General features: G+C 37.1%; 1 protein-coding gene across 9 annotated transcripts in view; it reads left to right on the top strand.

The window, feature by feature from the left end:
- Positions 1-22,334, top strand: part of LOC100387850 (coiled-coil domain-containing protein 144A-like) — an 84,027-nt gene extending 61,693 nt beyond the window's left edge. For 4 of the 9 annotated variants that reach the window (XM_054255724.2, XM_054255722.2, XM_035299478.3 and 1 more), the window contains 3 exons: positions 462-660; positions 5,491-5,536; positions 11,230-18,385. In XM_054255724.2, the coding sequence (XP_054111699.2) occupies positions 462-660; positions 5,491-5,536; positions 11,230-11,342 (358 nt within the window). In that variant the 3' untranslated portion in view covers positions 11,343-18,385. Of the gene's footprint in view, positions 1-461; positions 661-5,490; positions 5,537-11,229; positions 18,388-18,988 lie in introns of those variants that run through there. The other 5 variants (XR_008481473.2, XR_008481472.2, XM_078372517.1 and 2 more) reach the window with 4 other exon arrangements.
- The last annotated feature ends 1,040 nt before the right edge of the window (positions 22,335-23,374 follow it).

Raw genomic sequence — 23,374 nt, 5'->3', positions numbered from 1 at the left:
GCCAAATGCTCAATTTTTTCCAGATAATGGGTGAAATATACAAGGGCGGTAAAAACAATTGTTTGAAAATCTCTTTGACTGATAGTTTTTTAAAAATCTCAACTAGTTTACTCAATACAAATATTTCTAGCTTTTATTTTTTTCTTTTAGCTTTTTAATTGTATATATTTAAAGAGTACAACATGATTTATTGTATATATTTAAGGAGTACAACATGATTTCTAGGGGGATTTCCAACAAACAAGTAGTTGTTCCCCCTAGAAATAGATGTACTTCTTTAGACCAATGTTAAAACTATAACTGGATATAGTAGGCATGCTCTAATACATTTTCAGAGTTAAAATATGGCTTACAGTATATTCCATTTACTCTTATGGCAACTTCTGGAAGACTTGAAGTCATTTAGGAATCATTTAGGAAAAAATGAAATACTAAGCATTTGTCTTTTGTAACCTTCATAGAACCATGGAGATGACAGCAGAGGTCAGTGCCCAGCTTACTGCGGAGAAAGAGAAGACCAGATATCCAGCCACTGCTTCTACTACAAGGCCATTCCTAGTGTCACCTTCTGTTGGAAATCTTGGTGAAGGTCTCAACAGAAGACATATTGGAAGAGAAAGCAGGTCTTCAGATGAGAGCATGGAGAGCTTCATGTTGAGGGTTAGTTATATTATCTTTTTTCCTTTGGTGTTTAGATTTCTGATATAATTCTGGCATGTTACTTGCTGAAATACTCAGTTGTTTAATTGTGTTGTGTGTGGTAAGCAAAGGTAATAATTATCTCTGTTAATAAAGAGACAGAAATTTTAGTGATTTTTGAATCCCTGGAGCTCTCATTCACAGGAGATTACTTTTTTGTTAACTTGATTCAGTAACCAAACTGACACATTTTAAATTTCTTTTAAAACCACAATTAAGTTAGATTTTAACAAAGGTATACTTTGATGTGCATGGTCTTACTAATTGATTTTATGACTAAGGTGGCAGTGATGTCTAGAGTCCTTCAGTAGCAAATGTGACCAGACAGAATCAGTTCTATTCTTTCTACCCCAAATGCCATGTAAAGCTGCACATGGACATCTCCCCTGGACCAGTAACAGGAACCTTTTAGTTCAGCCACGTGTTTTGTGACATGGTAAAGCCCTATAAAACTGCATTCCTCAACCATACCTCAGCCTTCCATGGAAACTGCTCTCAGTAACCCAAATGTGACAGGCAAGCAGTCCAAACCCACGTTATCTTGGCCCCTGTGACTTGTAATTTCCATGCTACGCAGACAATGTGTAAACAAATGCTTATCTTGACTCTGTGAACTGCTTAAGTAACAATCAGAATATCAGAAGTCCCCTGGCTCTCGGAGTGTCCGGAGCCCCTCACCCTCATCTCCGCGCAGGAGATGATTTACAGAATCTACTATCCCTCAGAATGTCTGAAACCCCTCATTCCCACCCATGCCCCTCACCCTCACTTCTGAGGTGGTTGTACAGGTATAAAAGGTCTTGACACCCTGCTTTCAGGGCCACGGGTTGGAGAGATGTGAGTCCTCCGTGGCCGCCGGCAATAAAGACCCTGCAATCTGGCATACTTTTGTCTTGGTGTTGACTTTCTATGCTCACTTGACTGTAAAAGTTTCACTCAGAGTAAGTCTATTTCTGAGGATTTCAAAATGGATCCAAGAATGACAAGCTGTGTGAATTATAGAATTGGTAAAGAAAAAAAGGAGTTCAACTATGCTTAACTCAGATTAAGGTATTTGTCTAATATTTGTCCATTTTTCAACTGGAGGAAAATTATAAAAGCTGAGCACAGTGGCACACACCTGTAATCCCAGCTACACCTGAGGCTGAGGGCAGAAAGATCACTTGAGCCCAGGAGTTCAAGGTTTCAGTGTGTAATGATTGTTCTGTAACACTGTAGCACTCCAGCCTGGGCAACATAGCAAGATTCTGCCTCTTACAAAAATTACAAAATCCATAAAACATTTGTATGAACAAAAAAAATAGTTTTCTTTGTGTTTATTTTTATTTTTTAAATTTCTGTCAATGCACATTGGCTTATAGTTTCAGTGGTTTTGTTGTTGTTGTTGTTATTTTGTTTATTGGGTTTTGTTTTGATTTTTTTTATAAGACAGGGTTTCACCATGTTGGTCAGGCTGGTCTTGAACTCCCGATCTCAGGTGATCCACCCCCCCTTGGCCTCCAAAGTGCTTGGATTACAGGTGTGAGCCACTATGCCCAGCCTATTGTTTTGTTTTGTTTTGTTTTTGAGATGGAGTCTTGCTCTGTTGCCCAGGGTGGAGTGCAGCGGTGCAATCTTGGCTCACTGCAACCTGTCTCCTGGGTTCAAGCGATTCTCCTGCCTCAGCCTCCCAAGCAGCTGGGATTATAGGCATCCACCACCACACCCAGCTAATTTTTGTATTTTTAGTGGAGATGGGGTTTCATTATATTGGCCAGGTTGGTCTTGAACTCCTGACCTTGTGATCTGCCTGCCTCAGCCTCCCAAAGTCCAGGCATTACATGTGTGAGCCACCATACCTGGCTTTTTTTGGTGTGTTTTTATGATTTTCTTAATGCACAGAAAATTAGCATAGGCCCACATGGAATGAGGCCTCGACCTTGTTGTGTTTACCTGGCTATTTCATGTCCTAACATATCACAGAAGAGCAAATCTGTGGTTTCTTAGACAGCATTGCAGCCAAATAGCTTAAAAGGCAATGCATTAAATTATTGTTTTAATACATAGATTTCAGGAGCCCAGCTAGCTGAGGTTTTTAATGATATTGTTTGCTTAGGTTTTCTTTTTCTGAAAAACAAATAAGATGATTAGCATCCAGATGCTTCAGTCATGAAATTGTACCACTGGGTACAAAAGGAAAATGAATGTTAAATATATCTGTAAATTGTTAAGCATGATGCCGATATAATGTTCTCATTAGTACTGTGAACCCCCACAATTTGAGACAGGCCTCAGTTAATTGAGAAAGTTTGTTTTGCCAAAGTTGAGAATACATGCCATGACACAGCCTCAGGAAATCTTGACGACATGTATCCAAGGTGGTCGGGGCACATCTTGTTTTTATACATTTTAGGGAGACAGGGGACATCAATTAATATATGTAAGAAGTACATTGGTTCAGTCTGGAAAGGTGGGACAACTTGAAGCAAAGGTAGGAAGACTGGAAGTTGGGAGGGGGCTTCCTTCCAGATAGGTGAGAGAAACAGTGGCATTCTTTTGAGTTTGATTTGCCTTTCTGAAGGAGACAGTCAGATATGCATTTATCTCAGTGAGCAGAAAGGTAACTTTGAATAGAATGGGAGGCAGGTTTTCACTAAGCAATTTCCAGCTTGAGTTTTCCCTTTAGCTTAGTTATTTTGGAGCCCAAGGTATTTTTTCTGCTCACAGTACTTAACAGAAAAGTGAGGTAATGTATCATTTTACAAGATGGTGATGAGAGAGTATAAAAAGCAGATCAGATGCAAGGGAAGATTTTTGAGGAACTATTTTTTCTCAATTTTTTGGGGCCTTTCACTGGCTAGGAAAAAACTGGAGTCATCAACACTCAAGACCCCTTTCCTAAGCTTTTGGGTCCCAGAGGCACTTTGTCCCTGTGTCCTGGGTCTGTCCCTTTTCCCTCTGCTTTCACATCTGACCTGGGATCTCTTTCCCAAAGGCTGTTGCCCTCCACTGTCATTTATGTGGTGAAATAGTCAAGGGTCAGGGAAAGGCTGGAAGAGAATTGGTGCAGGGGGAAGCCACTCCGGGAGTGGAAAGGGGCAGAGACTTCTACCATGTACTTATTTCTAAGAGTTTGAAGATAAAATGACCTTTATTTGAAGTTGTTATACAGAAGTATTCTCCTCTACAGAGTTATGATTTCTTCAGTATAAAAGTAAGCAATTTGTTAAGGAGAATATCTCATTTTTATGTTAACCAAATTGAGGTAGTACGAAAGTATTTGTGAATGGGGTAGAAAGAAATAATACAATCTATTACACTGGTAAGATTTAGCAGAAGAGTTTTTTGGAGAAAAGATAACTTTACAGTAGTAGGTTCTTAGTTTGAGTCATGTAAAAATGTACTTTTACATACTGCTTATGGGTGGCAATATCTAGGGGTTCTTTGAAGAAAGGCTCCCCCTTTATCTGGTATTGAGTTACTTCTTTTATAAGGCCTGGCTGGTAATGCTGTTGTCATGTTGTTATACCAGAGCGACAACAGAAAGTTAACGCCAAGACAAAAGTATGCCAAATTGCAGGGTCTTTGTTGCTGGTGGCCACGGAGGAGGACTCACGTCTCTTCAACCCGTGGCCCCGAAAGGAGGGTGTCAAGACCTTTTATGCCCATAAACCACCTCCTGGGCAGGGAAGGGGACGAGGGGCTTTGGACGTTCCCAGGGCCAGTGGACTTTGGACATTCTGTAAACCACCTCCTGGGCAGGGGTGAGGGTGAGGGGCTTCGGACATTCCGATTGTTACTTAAGTGGTTCATGGAAGTTAAGCATTAGTTTACACATCGTCTGGGTAGGGTGGAAATTACAGACCTTAGTTACTTATTACAAGTTGCAGGGGCCAACATGGCGTGGGTTTGGGCTGCTCGCCTGTCACATCAGGGTTACAGAGAGCAGTTTCAACAGAAAGCCGAGGTATAGTTGAGGTATGCAGTTTCACGGGGCTTTTACCGTGTCACAATGTTACTTACTCTGTAAAGCCTATTTATAATGTTTTTTGTCACAGAAATGTTATGGAAAGGAGGCTCAAAATATTGGTTAACCTGTTAGTAAAAAAAAAATTGACACCTAAAATTTATAAAGGCATTAGATATCATTATCATTCTCGCCACAAACCATCTCAGACCCTTTCTGGGCCTTTAATGAGAGAGTGCCTATTCTACAAAAGATTTAATGAGAGCACTCTAGATAGAGACACTGACAATAAGTTTGAAATATTCCCACACCTTTCATAATTAAGTAGATAACTATAACTTGTCAGATGCTTCAAAAATGGGTACTAATTTCTGAAAAGAAATCAAAGTTGCAAAATCCAAGTTGCAGTTAAATGACTATATTGTTTTCCTAGTTTCTAATTCTAGAGCATTCATTTTAAGGAACTATTCATTAAAGTGAAAAACTGATTAGACTTTTATGAAGGGCAGAGTTTTGATAAGAATGGGAAAGTAATGCACTCATTGCAAAATATGAGTTGACTTGTTTAACCTCTGTATTAATAAGGGAAAACCTCACATTTTTGAAATGACATTGTCCAACAGACCAATATTAATTGTGCTTTTATGAGATTAAACAGCATAACACATATATGTTTTCCTTTACCTAAATTTAAAATATGAATTTATGTGATTTTTTAAAAAGCAATCTTGAAGTTAGGTCTAGTCTCTGAAAGTATTATATAAAGGCCACATTTTGTAATTGATACTTCTTACCATAAGAAGGTCTCTTCTTAAACATTATAAATAATATTTGACTTATTTCAGATGCAGCAGAAGCTGGATAAAGAAATACATTCAGCAGGAGTAATAGGTAAGTTACCCAAAAAAAAAATTTTTTTTTCTGAGACAGAGTCTCACCCTATTGCCCAGGCTGGAGTGCAGTGGCACAATCTCAGCTCACTGCAAACTCTGCTGCCCGGGTTCAAGCAATTCTCTTGCCTCAGCCTCCCAAGTAGCTGGTATTACAGGTGCCTGCCACTATGCCCAGCCAGTTTTTGTATTTTTAGTAGAGACAGGGTTTCACCATCTTGGCCAGTCTGGTCTTGAACTCCTGACTTCGTGATCCACTGGCCTTGGCCTCCCAAAGTGCTGGGATTACAGGCATGAGCCACCGCAGCTGGCCATTACCAAAATTTATAAATTAAATTTAGATTAAGTAATATATGTGTGAAATAAACTGCAAATGACATCCCTTTTCATTCTTCGGTTAACAGGTCCTACATTAAATATTCCCTCTTACACACATCTAATGATGTGAAAACTCGAACATGTATAATGAAGAGCATACTTATGCCTCATGAATTATCACCTTCCATAGCTTGAAAAAAAAGCTCGAGAAGTCAGGTTCTACACTTTTCTTTTGCCATCCCTATGGGACTGTCAGCCAGCACACAGAAACCATCCTCAGAAAACAAAGGCATCATCAAGTTCTCAGGGTTATTGTAGTGATTTTTTCTTTTTTTTTTTTTAATTGTACTTTAAGTTCTAGGGTACATGTACAGATCTTGCAGGATTGTTACATAGATATACACATGCCATGGTGGTTCGCTGCCTCCATCCCACTCATCACCTAATTAGGTATTTCTCCTAATGTTATCCCTCCCCAGTCTCTCCACCCGCCGCTATACCTTCCCGAGTCACCTGTTCCACAACGGGCCCTGGTGTGTGATCTTCACCTCCCTGTGTCCATGTGTTATCACTGTTCAGCTCCCACTTATGAGTGAACATTTGGTGTTTGGTTTTCTGTTTTTGTGTCAGTTTGCTGAGAATGATGGTTTCGAGATTCATCTGTGTCCCTGCAAATGACATGAACTCATCATTTTTTATGGCTGCATGGTATTCCATGGTGTATATGTGCCACATTTTCTAGTCTATCATTGATGGGCATTTGGGTCGGTTCCAAGTCTTTGTTATTGTAAACAGTGCCACAATGAACATACATGTGCATGTGTCTTTATGATAGAACGATTTATAATCCTTTGGGTGTATATCCAGTAATGGGATTGCTGGGTCAAATGGAATTTCTATTTCTAGATCTTGAGGAATCGCCACACTGTCTTTTACAATGGTTAAACTAATTTACACTCCCACCAGCAGTGTAAAAGTGTTCCTATTTCTGCATATCCTCTCCAGCATTTGTCTCCAGATTTAATGATCGCCATTCTAACTGGCATGAGATGGTATCTCAATGTGGTTTTGATTTTCATTTCTCTAAAGACCAGTGATGATGAGCATTTTTTCATGTGTTTTTTGGCCACATAAATGTCTTCTTTTGAAAAGTGTCTGTTCATATCTTTTGCCCACTTTTTGATGGGTCGGTATTTTTTGTTGTATATCTGTTTTAGTTCCTTGTAGATTCTGGATATTAACCCTTTGTCAGATGGGTAGCTTGCTGAAATTTTTTCCCATTTTGTTGACTGCTGGTTCACTCTAATGATTGTTTCTTTTGCTATGCAGAAGCTCTTATGTTTAATTAGATCTCATTTGTCAGTTTTGGCTTTTGTTGCCATTGCTTTTGGTGTTTTAGTCATGAAGTCCTTGCTTATGCCTATGTCTTGAATGATACTGCCTAGGTTTTCTTCTAGGGTCTTTATAGTGTTAGTTCTTAAAGAGTTAACTCTCTAGAGTTAGTTAAACTAACTCTTTAATCCATCTGGAATTAATTTTTGTATAAGGTGTAAGGAAGGGGTCCAGTTTCAGCCTTCTGCACATGGCTAGCCAGTTTTCCCAACACTACTTATTAAATAGGGAATCCTTTCCCCGTTGCTTGTTTTTGTCCAGTATGGTTGTAGATGTGTGGCATTACTTCCAAGGCCACTGTTCTGTTCCATTGGTCTACATCTTTGTTTTGGGACCAGTACCATGCTGTTATGATTACTGTTCTGTTCTATTGGTCTATATCTTTGTTTTGGTACCAGTATCATGATGTTTTGATTACTGTAGCCTTGTAGTATAGTTTGAAGTCAGGTAGCATGATGCCTCCAGCTTTGTTCTTTTTGCTTAGGATTGTCTTGGCTATGCAGGCTGTTCTTTGGTTCCATATGAAGTTTAAGGTGGTTTTTTCCAGTTCTGTGAAGAAGGTCACTATAGCTTGATGGGGATAGCATTGAATCTATAAATTACTTTGGGCAGTATGGCCATTTTCTCGATATTGATTCTTCCTAACCATGAGCATGGAATGTTTTTCCATCTGTTTGTGTCCTCTGTTATTTCCTTGAGCAGTGGTTTGTAGTTCTCCTTGAAGAGGTCCTTTACATCCTTTGCTAGTTGTATTCCTAGGTATTTTATTCTCGTAGCAATTGTGAATGGGAGTTTGCTTATGATTTGGCTCTCTTTAAGTCTGTTATTGGTGTATAGGAATGCTTGTGATTTTTCACATTGATTTCGTATCCTGAGACTTTGCTGAAGTTGCTTATCAGTTTCAGGAGATTTTGGGATGAGACGATGGGGTCTTCTAAATATACAATCATGTCATCTGCCCATAGAGACAATTTGACTTCCTCGTTTCCTAATTGAATACACTTTATTTCTTTTCCTTGCCTGAATGCTCTGGCTAGAACTTCCAATACTATGTTGAATCGGAATGGTGAGAGAGGGCACCCTTGTGTAGTGCCAGTTTTCAAAGGGGATGCTTCCAGTTTTTGCCCATTCAGTATAATATTGGTTATGGGTTTGTCATAAATAGCTTTTATTATTTTGAGATACGTTCCATCGATACCTAGTTTATTAAGAGTTTTTAGCATAAAGGGCTGTTGAATTTTATGGAAATCCTTCTCTGCATCTATTGAGATAATCATGTGGTTTTTGTCTTTGGTTCTGTTTATGTGATTCATTACATTTATAGATTTATATATATTGAACCAGCCTTGCGTCTCCAGGATGAAGCCTACTTGATCATGATGGATAAGCTTTTTGATGTGCTGTTGCATTGAGTTTGCCAGTATTTTATTGAAGATTTTTGCATCAATGTTCATCATGGATATTGGCCTGAAATTTTCTTCTTTAGTTTTGTATCTGCCAGGTTTTGGTATGAAGATGATGTTGGTCTCATAAAATGAGTTAGGGAGGATTCTCTCTTTTTGTATTGTTTGGAATAGTTTCAACAGGAAAGGTACCAGCTCCTCTTTGTACATGTGGTAGAATTTGGCTGTGAACCCATCTGGACCTGGGTTTTTTTGGTTGGTAGGCTATTAATTGCTGCCTCAGCATCAGACCTTGTTATCAGTCTATTCAGGAATTCACCTTCTTCCTGGTTTAGTCTTGGGAGGGTGTACGTGTCTAGAAATTTATCCAAATCTTCTGGATTTACTGTTATGTGCATAGAGGTGTTTGTAGTAATCTCTGTTGGTAGTTTGTATTTCTGTGGAATCAATGGTGATATCCCCTTTATCATTTTTAATTGCATCTATTTGATTCTCCTCTCTTTTTTTTCTTATTAGTTTGACTGACAGTCTATCTCTTTTGTTGATCTTTTCAAAAACACAAGCGGCTGGATTTACTGATTTTTTGAAGGGTTTTTTTGTGTCTCTGTCTCCTTCAGTTCTTCTCTGATCTTAGTTATTTCTTGTCTTCTGCTAGGTTTTGAATTTGATCTTGCTCCTCTAGCTCTTTTAACTTGACAATAGGGTGTAGATTTTAGATCTTTCCCCACTTCTCTTTTTTTGTGCATCTCACAGATGCATTCATTCATGCCATGAAGTAAACAGTTGAAATGCGTATACAGTGATGTTCCACGCTCCCCATCTAACACAGCTTGCTCAAATTTACAGGCAGACTGACATTTTCTTTCACGTGTACTCCAAGTAAAGCTGGTTACTGATGACCATGAGCAGCGCTGAAGCTTTTGCAGCCTTGCTGCTTTTATCAGCAGCCAGGATTTTATAAATGATGAAGCCCATCAGCCCCCTTCCTACCCAAATCTTCTGGTAAACTTGGGCTTCATGGGGAGCCACATATTTTTCATAATTCTTTGGAGCATCTTGGAACAGGACAGATCGCTCAGGGAGTACCCCAAACCCACAGCCAACTCAGAAAGGCATTCATTCATTCATTCATTCAGTTAGTTAGTTAGTAAGTAAGTATATGGAGTTTTGCTCTTGTTGCCAGGCTGGAGTGCAATCTTGGCTCACCGCAACCTCTGCCTCTGGGGTTCAAGCGATTCTCCTGCCTCAGCCTCCCAAGTAGCTGGGATTATAGGAATACACCACCACCCTGGCTAATTTTGTATGTTTAGTAGAGATGGTGTTTCTCTATGTTGGTCAGGCTGGTCTCGAGCTCCTGACCTCAGGTGATCGGCCAGCCTCAGCCTCCCAAAGTGCTGGGATTACAGGCATGAGCCACCGTGCCCAGCCGTTGGTAGTGATTTTTAAGGCCAAAACACCCCAGTCTCATCTAGTAACCTGAGGCAGGTACAGTTTGTAAGCAGTCGCTTGAGAGGTTAACACTTTAAATCCCCAGTCATTTATAGTGTCATTGGTTTACTTTTGCCCTCAGGAAAAGTTCCAAATTCCTTTTCATGGAATATACACAGCCATGTTCATTTGGTTCTTGTCAAGTTCCTCAGGCATAGCTCTGACCACTTACTGTATTCTGCCCCTTTGTTCTAGCATCCAGCCAAACTGGACTGCACAGAACTCCCCGGTGCTCTTCCTTCACCTCCAGCTCTTTGTGCTTGCTTCTTGGCTCTCACTGCCAATCTTTTTTTCATGTCCTTCAGGCATCCACTAACCATGCCTCCACCAAAAAGCCTACAATATCGAGACAAAACTGGGATAGGTGTCCCTCCTATGTTCTAATAGTGCCCTGTTTTATACCTGTCAGGGTGTCTATGACTTGGCATGGAAACTGCCTATTTGTTTACTTTTTCAGGTTATAGCATACGATTGGTGAGGGGTGGACTGTATCATCTTGATCTTGTAACTCTAGGGCTTGTCATAGTCTAGTACCTTAGCACATGGTTGTTGAATAAATGAGTGAAGAATGAGAAAACCGGAAACTGTGATACTCAACTGCAATGATCACTAATTCAGTGTGCAACTATTGGCAAATTATTATCTAATAATAACTTAGCATTGTAGTCATATGTATTTTTTATTCTTATTAACACTGAAAAGGTTCTCAACTCTTTTTTACTGACTTAACAGTTAGTTACCTATGAAATATATAGAATGTAATTCTTTGGCCAGGAATGTTGGCTCATGCCTGTAGTCACAGCACTTTGGGAGGCTGAGGCGGGCAGATCACTGGTGCCCAGAAGTTTGAGAGCAACCTGGGCAACATGACAAAACCCTGACCACGCATAAAATACAAAAACTTGCAAGGTGCAGTGGCTCATGCCTGTAGTTCCAAGTACTTGGGGTTGAGGTGGGAAAATTGCTTAAGCCTGGGAGGAAGAGACTGCAGTGACCTGTGATCACACCAGGGCACTCCAGCACAGCTGAAAGAGCAAGACCCTGTCTTGAAATTAATAATAATAATAATATAATTCTTGCTTTTTCTTTTCAGCTGCTATTGAGTTAGAATCTGAAGTTGCACACATCACAAATGCGAAGATAGGATCAGTTGAGGCTGCAGTAAAAGAATACAGAGAGGTTTTATGCAGAAAATACAGGATCTGAAAGATAAGGCAATTTTATTTCTGGGCTGTTCACATGATATTTTGTTTCCTTTTTTTTTAACTTAAATTTTTTTGTGGCAAATATGCATAATATAAAATTTACCATCTTAACCATTTTAAGTATATGGTTCAGCAACATTGGGTACGTTCACGTTGTTTTTGTTTTTTGTTTTTAATTGCATTTTAGGTTTTGGGGTACATAGGAAGAATATGCGAGATAGTTGCATAGGCACACATGTGGCAGTGTGATTTGCTGCCTTCTTCCCCTTCACCTATATCTGGCATTTCTCCCCACGCTATCTCTCCCCAACTCCCCGCCCCACGGTGTCCCTCCACTATTCCCCTCAACAGACCCAGTGTGTAGTGCTCCCCTCCCTGTGTCCATCCATGTGTTCTCATTGTTCAACACCCACCTATGAGTGAGAACATGGGGTATTTCATTTTCTGTTCTTGTGTCAGTTTGCTGAGAATGATGGTTTCCAGGTTCATCCATGTCCCTACAAAGGACACAAACTCATCATTTTTGATGGCTGCATAATATTCCATGGTGTATATGTGCCCAATACTCTGACTCCTCTTTTTGTCCACTTTCTTAAAACACTTATTCAATGACAAATTGTGTCTCACTGAGTTTTTCCACCCATTCTTTTTTAAATGGTTGGTGGAAATCAGCAGTGAATTTGTCAGGTCCTGGGCTTTCCACCCAGTAGGTGCATTTGCAAAACATGGAAAATGTTCCAAGATCCAGTTAAGATATCCTTACTGGCAGGCACTTGGTTGGAGAGTTCTTGATGGCCATAAATATGAGACAGCTGAAGGAGTAGGGGGGTTTGCATTTTGGGTTCTGCCTGGCATTGTAGGGCATGTCAGAGTGGGCAGGGGATGCGGGGGTGTCATCCAGGTCCTGGATGGGGCTGACACTCCTGAGGATCGACTCCCCAAAGCCCTTCAACAAGTTCTTGCTCTCGTGCAGCCAGTTCAGGTTGGTCAGCTCTTTATCTTCCATGGCCCCCTCTTCTAATCGGATGTCAGGCAGAGAAAAGTCGAGGGCATCGTCTTCTTGAAGGGCCTTGGAGAAACCGCTGCCCTGGTAACACTGACTCAGTCCACTGGAGACACTAATTCCTGAGCATTCTGGCTTCTTACTGGGAGGCATGACTAGACCCATTTATGTGAAGGCTCCTGGCTGGAGCGGGGCGCAGGGGCGCGGGGGCTCCGCTGCCTTTCAGCGGGAGCCGACAAACTTTCGCAGGTGCCTGGCGGGCATTGCTTGGTGGCCCTGCTAAGGACGTGCGGGCGCTGTGCGGCGAGCCCTGGGCGGCAGGTGGCGGGGGAGGGGGGTGCTGCGGCCACGGGCTGCAGGGGTGCGGGAGTCGCAGCGCGGCATGGGACCTGCGGTTTCCGCCAGGCACGCCGCGTGTCCTCCCGCCAGCCCCGCAGCTCCCCCTTCCCCGTCTCGCCTCCGCTGCGGCCTGTCGGGCTGCAGCACGCCAAGTGGCAAGAAATTGTTTCCCCATTTGACTTCTTTCTTTCCTATTTGGATGCTGCTTATTATTTTCTCTTGTCTAATTGCTTTAGCTGGGACTTCCAATACCGTGTTGAACAACAGTGGTGACCGTGTGCATCTTCGTTGTGTTCCAGATCTTAGAAAAAAAGCTTTTTCAGTTTTTCTCCATTCAGTATGTTGCTATCTGTGGATCTGTCTTACATGGCTCTCATTATGCTGAGATATGCTCTTTCTATATCAAGGTTTTTGAGGGTGTTTATTATGAAGGGAGGTTGAATTTTACCAAATTCTTTTTCACCATCCATTGAAATGATCATTTGGTTTTTATTCTTCATTTTGTTGATATGATATATCATGTTGATTGATTTGCATATGTTGAACCATCCTTGCATCTAAGGGATAAATCCCACTTGGTCATGATGGATGATCTTTCTGGTTTGCTAGTATTTTCTTGAGGATTTTTGTGTCAATATTCATCAGAGAAGTTGACCTGTAGTTTTTCTTTTTTTGATGTGTTTTTGTCTGGTTTTGGTATCAGGGTAGTACTGGCCTCCTAGAATGAGTTTGGAAGAATTCCTTCTTCCTCTGTTTTTTGAAATAGTATGAGTAGGACTGGTGTTAGTTCTTTTTTAAATGTTTGGTGGAATTCAGCAGTGAATTTGTCAGATCCGGGGCTTTTCTTTACCGGAAGACTTTTTATTATGGCTTCACTCTTGTTACTTGTTATTGGTTTGTTCAGCTTTTGGATTTTGTCCTGATTCAATCTTGTCACGTTGTCTGTGCCCAGCAATTTGTCCATTTCTTCTAGATTTTCCAATTTATTGGCATATAGTTTCTCGTAATAGCCACTAAGATCCTCTAAATTTCCACAGTATCAGTTATAGTGTCTCCTTTTTCATTTCTATTTATTTGGATCTTCTCTTTTTCTTAGTCTGACTAAAGACTTTGTATGTTATTTTTAAGTTCAATTTCACGCATTTCTGCCCTGATCTTTATTCTTTCTTCTGCCATTTTGGTTTGCTTTGCTCTTGTGTTTCCAGTTCATAAAAAGGCATCATTAGATAGTTTTTTTGAAGGTTTTGTCCTTTTCTGAGGTGGGTACTTATACCCGCAAACTTCCCTCCTAGTGCGCTTTTGCTGTATCCCATAGGTTTTGGTATGTTGTGTTTCCCATTATCATTGGTTTCAAGAATTTTTAAAATTTCCTTCTTAATTCCTTCATTGACTCGCTGATCATTCAGGAGCTTATTATTTAATTTCCCTGTGTTTGTATCATTTCCAAAATTTCTCCTGTTACTGATTTCTAGTTTTATTTCATTGTGGTCAAGGAAATGCTTGATATTATTTCAGTTTTTGTATGTTTTAAGACTTGAGACCTAACATATGATCTATCCATGTGCTTAGGTAAAGCATGTGTATTCTGCAGCTCTTGGGTGAAATGTTCTGAAAATATCTATTAGACTCATTTGTTCTGTAGTGCAGTTTCAGTCTGTTGTTTCTGTCGATGTTCTGTCTGGAAGATCTGTCCAGTGCTAAACATGGGGTATTAAAGTTCTCCAGCTATTATTGTATTGGGGCCCATCTCTCTCTTTAGCTCTGATAGTATTCCCTGTATATATGTGGGTGTTTCCATGTTGGGTGTGTATATATTTAAAAATGTTACAGCAATTGCCTTAACTTTGTCCTCATGCTTTCTAACTGTTATTTCTATTTATATCTTATTGTACTATGTCTTGAAAAGACGTTGTGGTTATTAATTTTGATTGGTTCATTATTTAGTCTGGAATTCCATTTATGATAAGAGTAGTTTCCACACCACAATTACAGTATTACACTATGCTGAGTTTTCCCAGACATTTTGGAGCTCCATTATATGTTGTTTCTTTTCTCTTGGTGCTTTTAGAATCTTTTCTTTATCTTTGATCTTCAGCAGTTTGATTATTAAATGCCTTGAGAGACTCTTCTATGGGTTAAATCTTCTTGGTGTTCATAGCCTTCTCGTACTTAGATGTAATATCTTTCTCTAGGTTGGGGAAGTTCTCTGTTATTATCTCTGTGAATAAATGTTCTACTTCTATTTTGTTCTCTACCTTCTCTTTAAGCCCAATACGTCTTAGATTTGCATCATTTGGGGCTATTTTGTAGATCCTGTAGGCATACTTCATTGGTTTTTTTGTATCCTCTGCATATTTTCAAATAGGGTGTCTTCATGCACACTAATTCTTCTGCTTGATCCATTCTGCTATTAAAGGACTCTGATGCATTCTCCAGCATGCCAGCTGTATTTTTCAGCTCTGGAATTTGCGCTTGATTTTTAAATATTATTTCAGTCTCTCTATTAAATTTATCTGATAGAATTCTGAATTCCTTCTCTGTGTTATCTTGAGTTTCTTTGAGTTTCCTCAACACAGCTATTTTGAATTCTGTGTCTGAAAGCTCATGTATCTGTTTCTCCAGAATGAGCGGTGTCTTATTTAGTTCATTTGGTGAGGTCATGTTTTCCTGCATGGTCTTCTTACTTGTAGATGTTCATCTGTGTCTGCACATTGAGTTCAGAATTTACCATAATCTTCACTATCTGGGCTTATTTGTAGCCATCCTTCTTGGGAAGACTTTTTATATATTTGAAATGTCTTGGGTGTCACAATCTTTACAAGGTACTCCAAGGCCAGTAATGTTGTGGATTCATGTAGACTCGCAGTGGTACCACCTTGATCATCTTGGTAAAAATCCAGAATAATTCTCTTGATGACCAAGCAGAGACTCTTGTACTCTTCCCTTACTTTTTCCCAAACATACAGAGTCATGGTCTCTGTTCTGAGCCACCTAAAGCCTGGGGGTAAAGTGACACAAGCACCCCTGTGGCCACCACCACTTTGACTGCATTGGGTCAGACCTGAAGCCAGCACAGTGATGGGTCTTGCCCAAGGCCTGCCTTAACTACTCTTTGGCTACTGTATGTGTTTGCTCAAGGCCCTGGGGCTCTACAACAAGCAGGTGGCAAAGCCATCCAGGCCTGTATCCTTCCCTTCCAGGTGGCATGTTCTCCCAGACCCTGGGTAGGTCCAGAAGTGCTGTCTGGGGGTCAGGGACTGGAGTCAAAACAGTTAGAGCTCTACCTGCTGTTCTGTTATACTGTGGCTGAGCTAGCCCTCAAACTGCAAGTCACAGTCCTTCCTGCTCTTCCTCCCTTTCCAAAGGCAGGGGAGCCTCATCTGTAGCCGCCACCACCCCAGCCACAAGGAGTACTGCTGGACACGGATATTTCCATAAGGTCCATGGTCTCTTAAGTTACCTTGTGGTGAAAGTTGCCTGGCCTGGGATTCATACTTCAGAGCAGTGGGCTCCCCTGGCCCAGGGCAGGTCCAGAAATGCCATCCACAGGTCAAGTCCTGAAGCTCGCTTGGTGCTCCAACACTTTGAGGCAGTTTTGGTACCTGGTTTTTGGTTCTTATAAAGATGGGTTTTTTCCTGCATAGATAGTTGTTAAGTTGGTGTCCTTGCTCTTAGGGGTTACCATCAGTGAAGCTTTCTCTTCCGCCATCTTTCTCCACTTTCTAATTGAGTATTCCTTTTAACGTACAGAATACTTTAAACTTCTCATAGGGATAAACCTATTAGTCTTCCCTTTAAACTTCTGCCTTTGGGGTCTTATTTAGGTTTCTCCTACCCATATCATATAAATATTTGTAATATGTTTTCTTATTCAATTTTTTGACTTGTTTATAGAATAACAAAAGTAATAATCATAAAAATACTGAAGTGGCATGTAAATTTCTGTATTAAATATGTATTTTTAAATTATACCAATGAGAGGGGGCAATTCTGTGTTATATTATAACACACATCTTGGCCATTAGGTGAAACACCTTTTCATTTGTGAACACATGACTTGTGCTTTTTCTTTTGTGCAGTTCCTATTTATATTCTTGCCCATTTTCCCACTATGTTTTACAAGTTCTTAGTAATTTGAATGAACTACATATATTCTAAATACTATTTTTAATACATACATTGCAAATACTTCCAGCGTGTCACTTGCCTTTTAACATTATTTATCAATATTTTGCTTAAGGGGAGGTTTTACTTTTTAGGTAGCAAAATTAGTTCATTTTTAAACTTCGGGATATTTGTATTTCATGTCATAAGTAAAAGGCATTGCTTGCTGCAAGGATATAAAGAATTACTTTCTTGTAGTAATGATTTTACATCAAAGTCTTTATGTTAGTTGAAGTTTATTACTGGTTTTCTCAAATTCCACATACCAAACTTTCTCAAAACAATTCCATTCTCTACTGATTTCAAATGCTCTGTTTGTTATCTTGAAATTCTTACGTATAAGTCATGTCTGACTGTCCCACTACTGCCATGAATGTGTTTTGTATCAGCACAGTACTCTAGGATTTATCCTCTGATAACCAGCAGGCCTCCACTCCCTGTCATTCTCTTTTCTTTTGGCCAAAGCTAGCTATTCTCACATGGGCTTATTTTTTATATAAATTTTGAAACAGTTTATCAAATCACACATAAATTGCCATCTGATTAAAATTTTAGTCTTTTTAGATACAGACTTTGGGACAAAGATTATCTCTATCTTTTAAGTTTTCTAATTCAGGTTTTAGGTTTAGATTTAGACCAATGAAAGTTTTCTAGAGGACTTCAAGTGTATCTTACACATTTCTTATGTCATTTTTGTGAATTCAGTAGCTATTTTTCCCATTGTGTGATTATCTAGTTTTCTTTCTTCTATTTGTTTATAGCATATATCAAGGAAAGACATTAACTTTTTTCAGTAGTTACCTTGTATCCAGCCATGATGATGTTAGCCTCCCTATATGAGTTTTTAAATATTTTCTCTTTTTCTTTGCTCTTAAAATTTTAAGTCACATTTGATTTCTTTTTTGAAGTCTGGTAGAACACAGGCATAAAATGAAATGAGCTTGGTGTTTTCTGGGATCTGTCTTCAATTTGATAAAAGTTTTCACAACATTTTTGAGTTAATTAAATTTGGAGGTTGCCAAAACAAGCCTCATTATTTTCTTACATTTATAAGTCAGAGTTATTCTTGGAAATGCTGTGATAGTACAGGCATAAAGTACATATGGGCAATTTTATTATTGCATATTTAGGGCCAGATAAAGCAAAGACAACATCAAGAATAGTAATTCAATGAAGCAAGATATGAATGTAAGTCATAGTTGCATAAAGAAAATACAATTATTCTGAACAATATTTTTAAATAATCAGCAGCCATGATCTTTAAATACTCACCTTAGAATATTGCTTAAAAATTCAAAAACTATCAAGAGTTTAACAGAAATACAGAGTTCCCACACTATTTAGTTGTTAAAAGGGAATCTCTGTTATCTGAGCACAGAATAATTTTGTTATAAAAGAAATATTAAAATATAATTTCACTCTTTGTATATAATTTATATAACTTTTATTGCATTTATGAGCTTTTTAAAAAGTGAATAAATTTATTAATCTTTTTTAACATATACAGACTTTTAAGATTAATGGCAGTATATTTTTGTATGTTTAGACATGCATAAGTTGATAAGTATGTAAATGCATAATAAAATTAAAACCTTAATTTTGAGATATAATTAATCATACCTGAATTTAAAGTATGTATGTTACATGTACCGTTTTATGTTAAATTACCATTTTTGTGAATTAACTTCCCTTACCATTATCTTTGCCAGTATACATATTAATCTTTTCTAATTACTATACCAACTGTAGTCTTTTTATTTATAATTGCTTATTTTTTAATGTGGACCTCAGATTGACTTATACCAACTGTAGTCTTTTTATTAATTACTGGCTTTAATTAAAATTATAAACTGTTTTCTACTCACACAGAGAAAACTAGAAAGAAGACAGGAATCCAAAAACTGCCTAATTTTTTTTAAGTATATATTTTAGGTTATCTTTATAAATGTTAAAGTAATAATATAAATGCCTATATAAAATCCAATGCATTTGGACATTCTCTTGACCTGTAAATCATTTGATAATATATAAGGATAACAGTAGATTGGATCATGTTTATGACTAAAGTTTAATATTTGTGGTGACTTTTATCTATGTTTTAAAATATGTTAACCCTTATTTGAAATTTTTTTTCCTTTAAGAGGTGGAGCCTAAATCTTCTCTAGATTTAGGGGCACATTTCTAATGAATAGGAAAAAGTGGATGTGACAGTTTGTGAGTTAGAAGATGAAGTAAGGAAAGGTACCACACTTTTCTCCTTCCACCTCCTGTGGAATCAGCTGCTCTAAAAAAACCCAACTGCTATGTGGTGAGGACTTGAAGCCGCGTCACGGGTACTTCCACATAGCAAGGAACTGAGAGGATTTTAGCTAATGACCATGCGACTGGGTCATCTTGGAAGTGGAACCTTCAGCCCCAAACTGTCAGATGACTGCAGTCCTCTCTGTCTGACATCTTGACTGCAACCTAAATGGCTTTATGAAAAATCCAGAAATCATCAGCACCCCAGGCAAGTGCAAAACCAAAAACAGCTGCCTTGGAATGGGTAAGAAAAGCTGTTGAATTTCAGCCCTTTCTCCCAAGTGGGCACTGTTTCATGTAACCAGGAGAAGATGTTCAACTCTTGGCTTCTCCCTTGGGAGTAGAAGAGAAGTGGGAGCAGAAGTTCGACAATCTGGCTTTTCTGGGTTCTACCTGAGTGCCTGATTTCTGGCTTGCATGACTTGGAGTGCTAAAGGAGAATCCACCTACTTTGAATAAGTGGAGGCCACTGAGAATAAAGGAGAACTCAGCAGCCTGTAGCAGCACCAGAAAACCCGCAGGACTGCATACAGACACCAGAAAGAGCAAGAGATTATGAGCTGCTGAAAAAGAAACAAGCAAACATCACTGATTGGAAAAATATGTGCACACATCCAGAGAAGATGCATCCCCAGGAAGTTTAGAGAAGCTTCTGAAATATATAGCCGGGCTCGCTGGTGAATTATCTATTAGACCCATTTGCTTTACAGTGAGGTTTTGGTCTGATGTTTCTGGGTTGATTTTCTGTCTGGAAGATCTGTCCAGACAAGGTCTTAACCTTGTATGAAGCCAATCATGAAAAAAGTTGATTTTTTTTAATGACAAATCTCAGCCAAAGCGTATCTTGGCATACAACGAAACAGGGGAACATGGACCAATCAAAGGAAAAAATCTCCAGAACTGACCTAAATGTCCATAGAGTAGGGGTGTAGGTGATGCAGTGATTTCCCTTTTTCATTTCTGAGATTAGACATTTGTGTCCCCTCTCCTTTTCCTTAGATAGCTTATAGGTTTTATGGATCTTCTCACATAACTAGCTTTTGGTTTTGTTGATTTTCTCTGTTGATTTCCTGTTTTCAATCAATAGAGTGATTGAAATGAGGATTAGTGATTTCAATTAGTCATGTCTCTTATTTTCATTATTTCTTTTATTCTGCTTGCTTTGGATTTTATTTCCTCTTTTTCTATTTTCTAAAGTGGAAATTATAATGGTTGATTTAAGAACTTTCTTTTTGTCTTATATATGCATTCAGTGCTATAAATTTTCCTCAAAGTACTATTTCATCCTCCCACAAATTTTGAAAAGCTTTGTTTTAATTTCATTTAGCTAAGAATATTTTTAAATGTCTCTTGAGATCTCTTATTTTACCCATGTGTTATTTAGAAGTGTATTGCTGAGTGTCTAAGTATTTGGGGACTTTTTTCTAGTTACCTCCCTGTTACTGGTTTCTAGGTTAGGTCTGAGAGCAGACGTGATATGATTTATATTCCTTAAAATTTGTTTAGGTGTGTTTTATAGCCCAGAATGCGGTCTATCTTGATGTGTTTGTTCCTTGTGAATTTGAGAAGAAATGTGTGTTCTTCTGGTGGTGAGTGAATTGGTCTGTAGATGTCCATTCTATTTCCTTGATTGGTGGTGTTTTGTTGAGTTCGACTATGTGCTTACTATCTGCCTGCTGGATCTATTCACTTCTGCTACAGGGGTGTTGAAGTCTCCACTCTGATGGTGGATTACTCTACTTCTCCTGGCAGTTCTTGCTAACATTTTTCTCACATATTTTCATACTGTGTTAGGTATAAATCCACGGAGAATTGTGTCTTCTTAGAGAATTGACCCCACCATCACTATCTAATGCCCCTCTTTTTCCCAGATAACTTTCCTTGCTGTGAAGTTGTCTCTGTCTAAAACTAATACCTACTTCTGCTGCCTTTTGGATTAGTGTTAGCACAATGTATGTTTCTCACCCACCATTTACTTTTAATCTATATGTGTGTTTATATTGAAGAGGGTTACTTATAGACAATGTATAGTTGATTCTTGTTTTAGAACCACTCTGACCATATCTGTGTTTTAATTAATGCATTTAGACCATTCATATTTAAGTGGTTATGGATATAGTGGGATTAATATCTCCTATCTAACAAATTGTTACTAAAAAAAAATTTTTCCCCTTGTTATTTGTTTCCATTTTTCTCCTTCATCCTTTCTGCCTTTTGTGGTTTTGACTGAGCCTTCTTTATGACTACATTTTCTCTCCTTTCTTAACATATTAGTTCTATTTCATTTACTTTTTTAAGGGTTGGCCCAAGGTTTTCCATATACATTTACAACAAATTCAACTCTGCTTTCAAATAATACGATACCACTTCATGGTAGTGTGAGTACCTCATAAAAACATAATCCTAAATCCTCATTTCTGTCTCTTGTATCACCACTATCTTTCAATTGAATTATGTGTAAGTATATATATATAATATATATAAAAATATACATAATGTTATATATCATATATAATATAGAAAATAAAATTACAGTACATAATATATATTCATAACAACATATAACATTTTATAATGTATACTATATATTACATAATATAAAAGATGTAAGAATATATAATGTAATATAATATATATTATTATGCATAATTCCATTGAAAGATAGTGGTGATACAAAAGACAGGGATGAGGATTTAGGATTATGTTTTTATGAGGTACTCACACTACCATGAAGTGGTACCGTATTATTTGAAAGTAGAGTTGAATTTGTTGTATATGTATGTGAAAAATCCTTAGGGCAAACACTTAAAGTAATGAAGTATATAATATATATATGTAAGAATATATATATTCTTAAATTATATATAAGGATACGTATATATATATGGATATATAAGAATATATAATGTATATAAGAAACACATATGAGAATATATAATATATATAAGGATATATAATATATATGTATATACATTCCTATAAAAATACACTCAAACAGTAAAAGGAAAATAAATATTGAGACCCCAGAATCACTAAGCCAATGGGAAAAGTCAAGCTGGAAACTGCTTAGGGAAAACCTGCCTCCCATTCTAGTATATAATGAAGTGTATATAATGGTATATGTAAGAATATGGATGCATAAGGGGATATATACAATTACATATAATATAGTAGTAATATATATATTCTTACATATATAATACAGTAATATATATATTTATGTATAATGTTATATAGTATTAATGTATCTATAAATTATATAATATATAATTATGTGTAATAATTATATATAATCTTATATATAAATATGTATTATATATAATTATATATGGCATATGTAAGAATATGGACTTATAAGGAGATATACATAATTATATATCCATATTCTTACATATGCCGTATATAATTATATATAATACATTTATATATATAAGAATTATTATATATAATCATATGTAATTATATATATTATATATAATTTGTAGATACATTAATACAATATATAAGAATATTATATATGATATATGTAATTGTATATATCATATATAGGTATATATTTAAGTATATATCATTATATAATTATGATACTTATATATACTTATGTATATACATACATATATACATATATATAATTATATACAGATATATTAATGCAATCTTATATTTATATAATATAAATATACATAGTTATATAATGTAAAATATACTATTAACATGTCTATTAATTATAATGTATAACATATATTATATATATATTATACAGAGTTAAAATTGTTGTAAATATATATGAAAAACGCTTAGGGCAACCACTTAAGGTAATAAAGTATATATATTATACTTTATATATATGTGTATATATATTAAGATTATATATTGTAATATGTTATAGTCATATATGATATATATCACACAATATATAATTGTGTGATATATTATACCTCAGTATATTTAAATATATATAATATATGTAATTATATGTATGTGTAACATGCATGTATCATACATACAATTACATTATATAGAATTATGTACATATATATTACATATTTTATATATTATATATTCCATATATTTTATATGGAATACTTTATTATATATAATATAAACAATATATCATAAAATATAAAATATACATATAAAAATAAATATAATTTTAAAATTATAATTTAATATATAATATATATTATATATTATATGCATATATACATATGTATATGATATTTAAA

Source organism: Callithrix jacchus, chromosome 5 (assembly GCF_049354715.1).
Source record: "Callithrix jacchus isolate 240 chromosome 5, calJac240_pri, whole genome shotgun sequence".
NCBI classification, from domain to species: Eukaryota; Metazoa; Chordata; class Mammalia; order Primates; family Cebidae; genus Callithrix; species Callithrix jacchus.
Note: the sequence above shows the minus strand (reverse complement) of the source record. Positions and strands in the feature narration are given on the sequence as shown.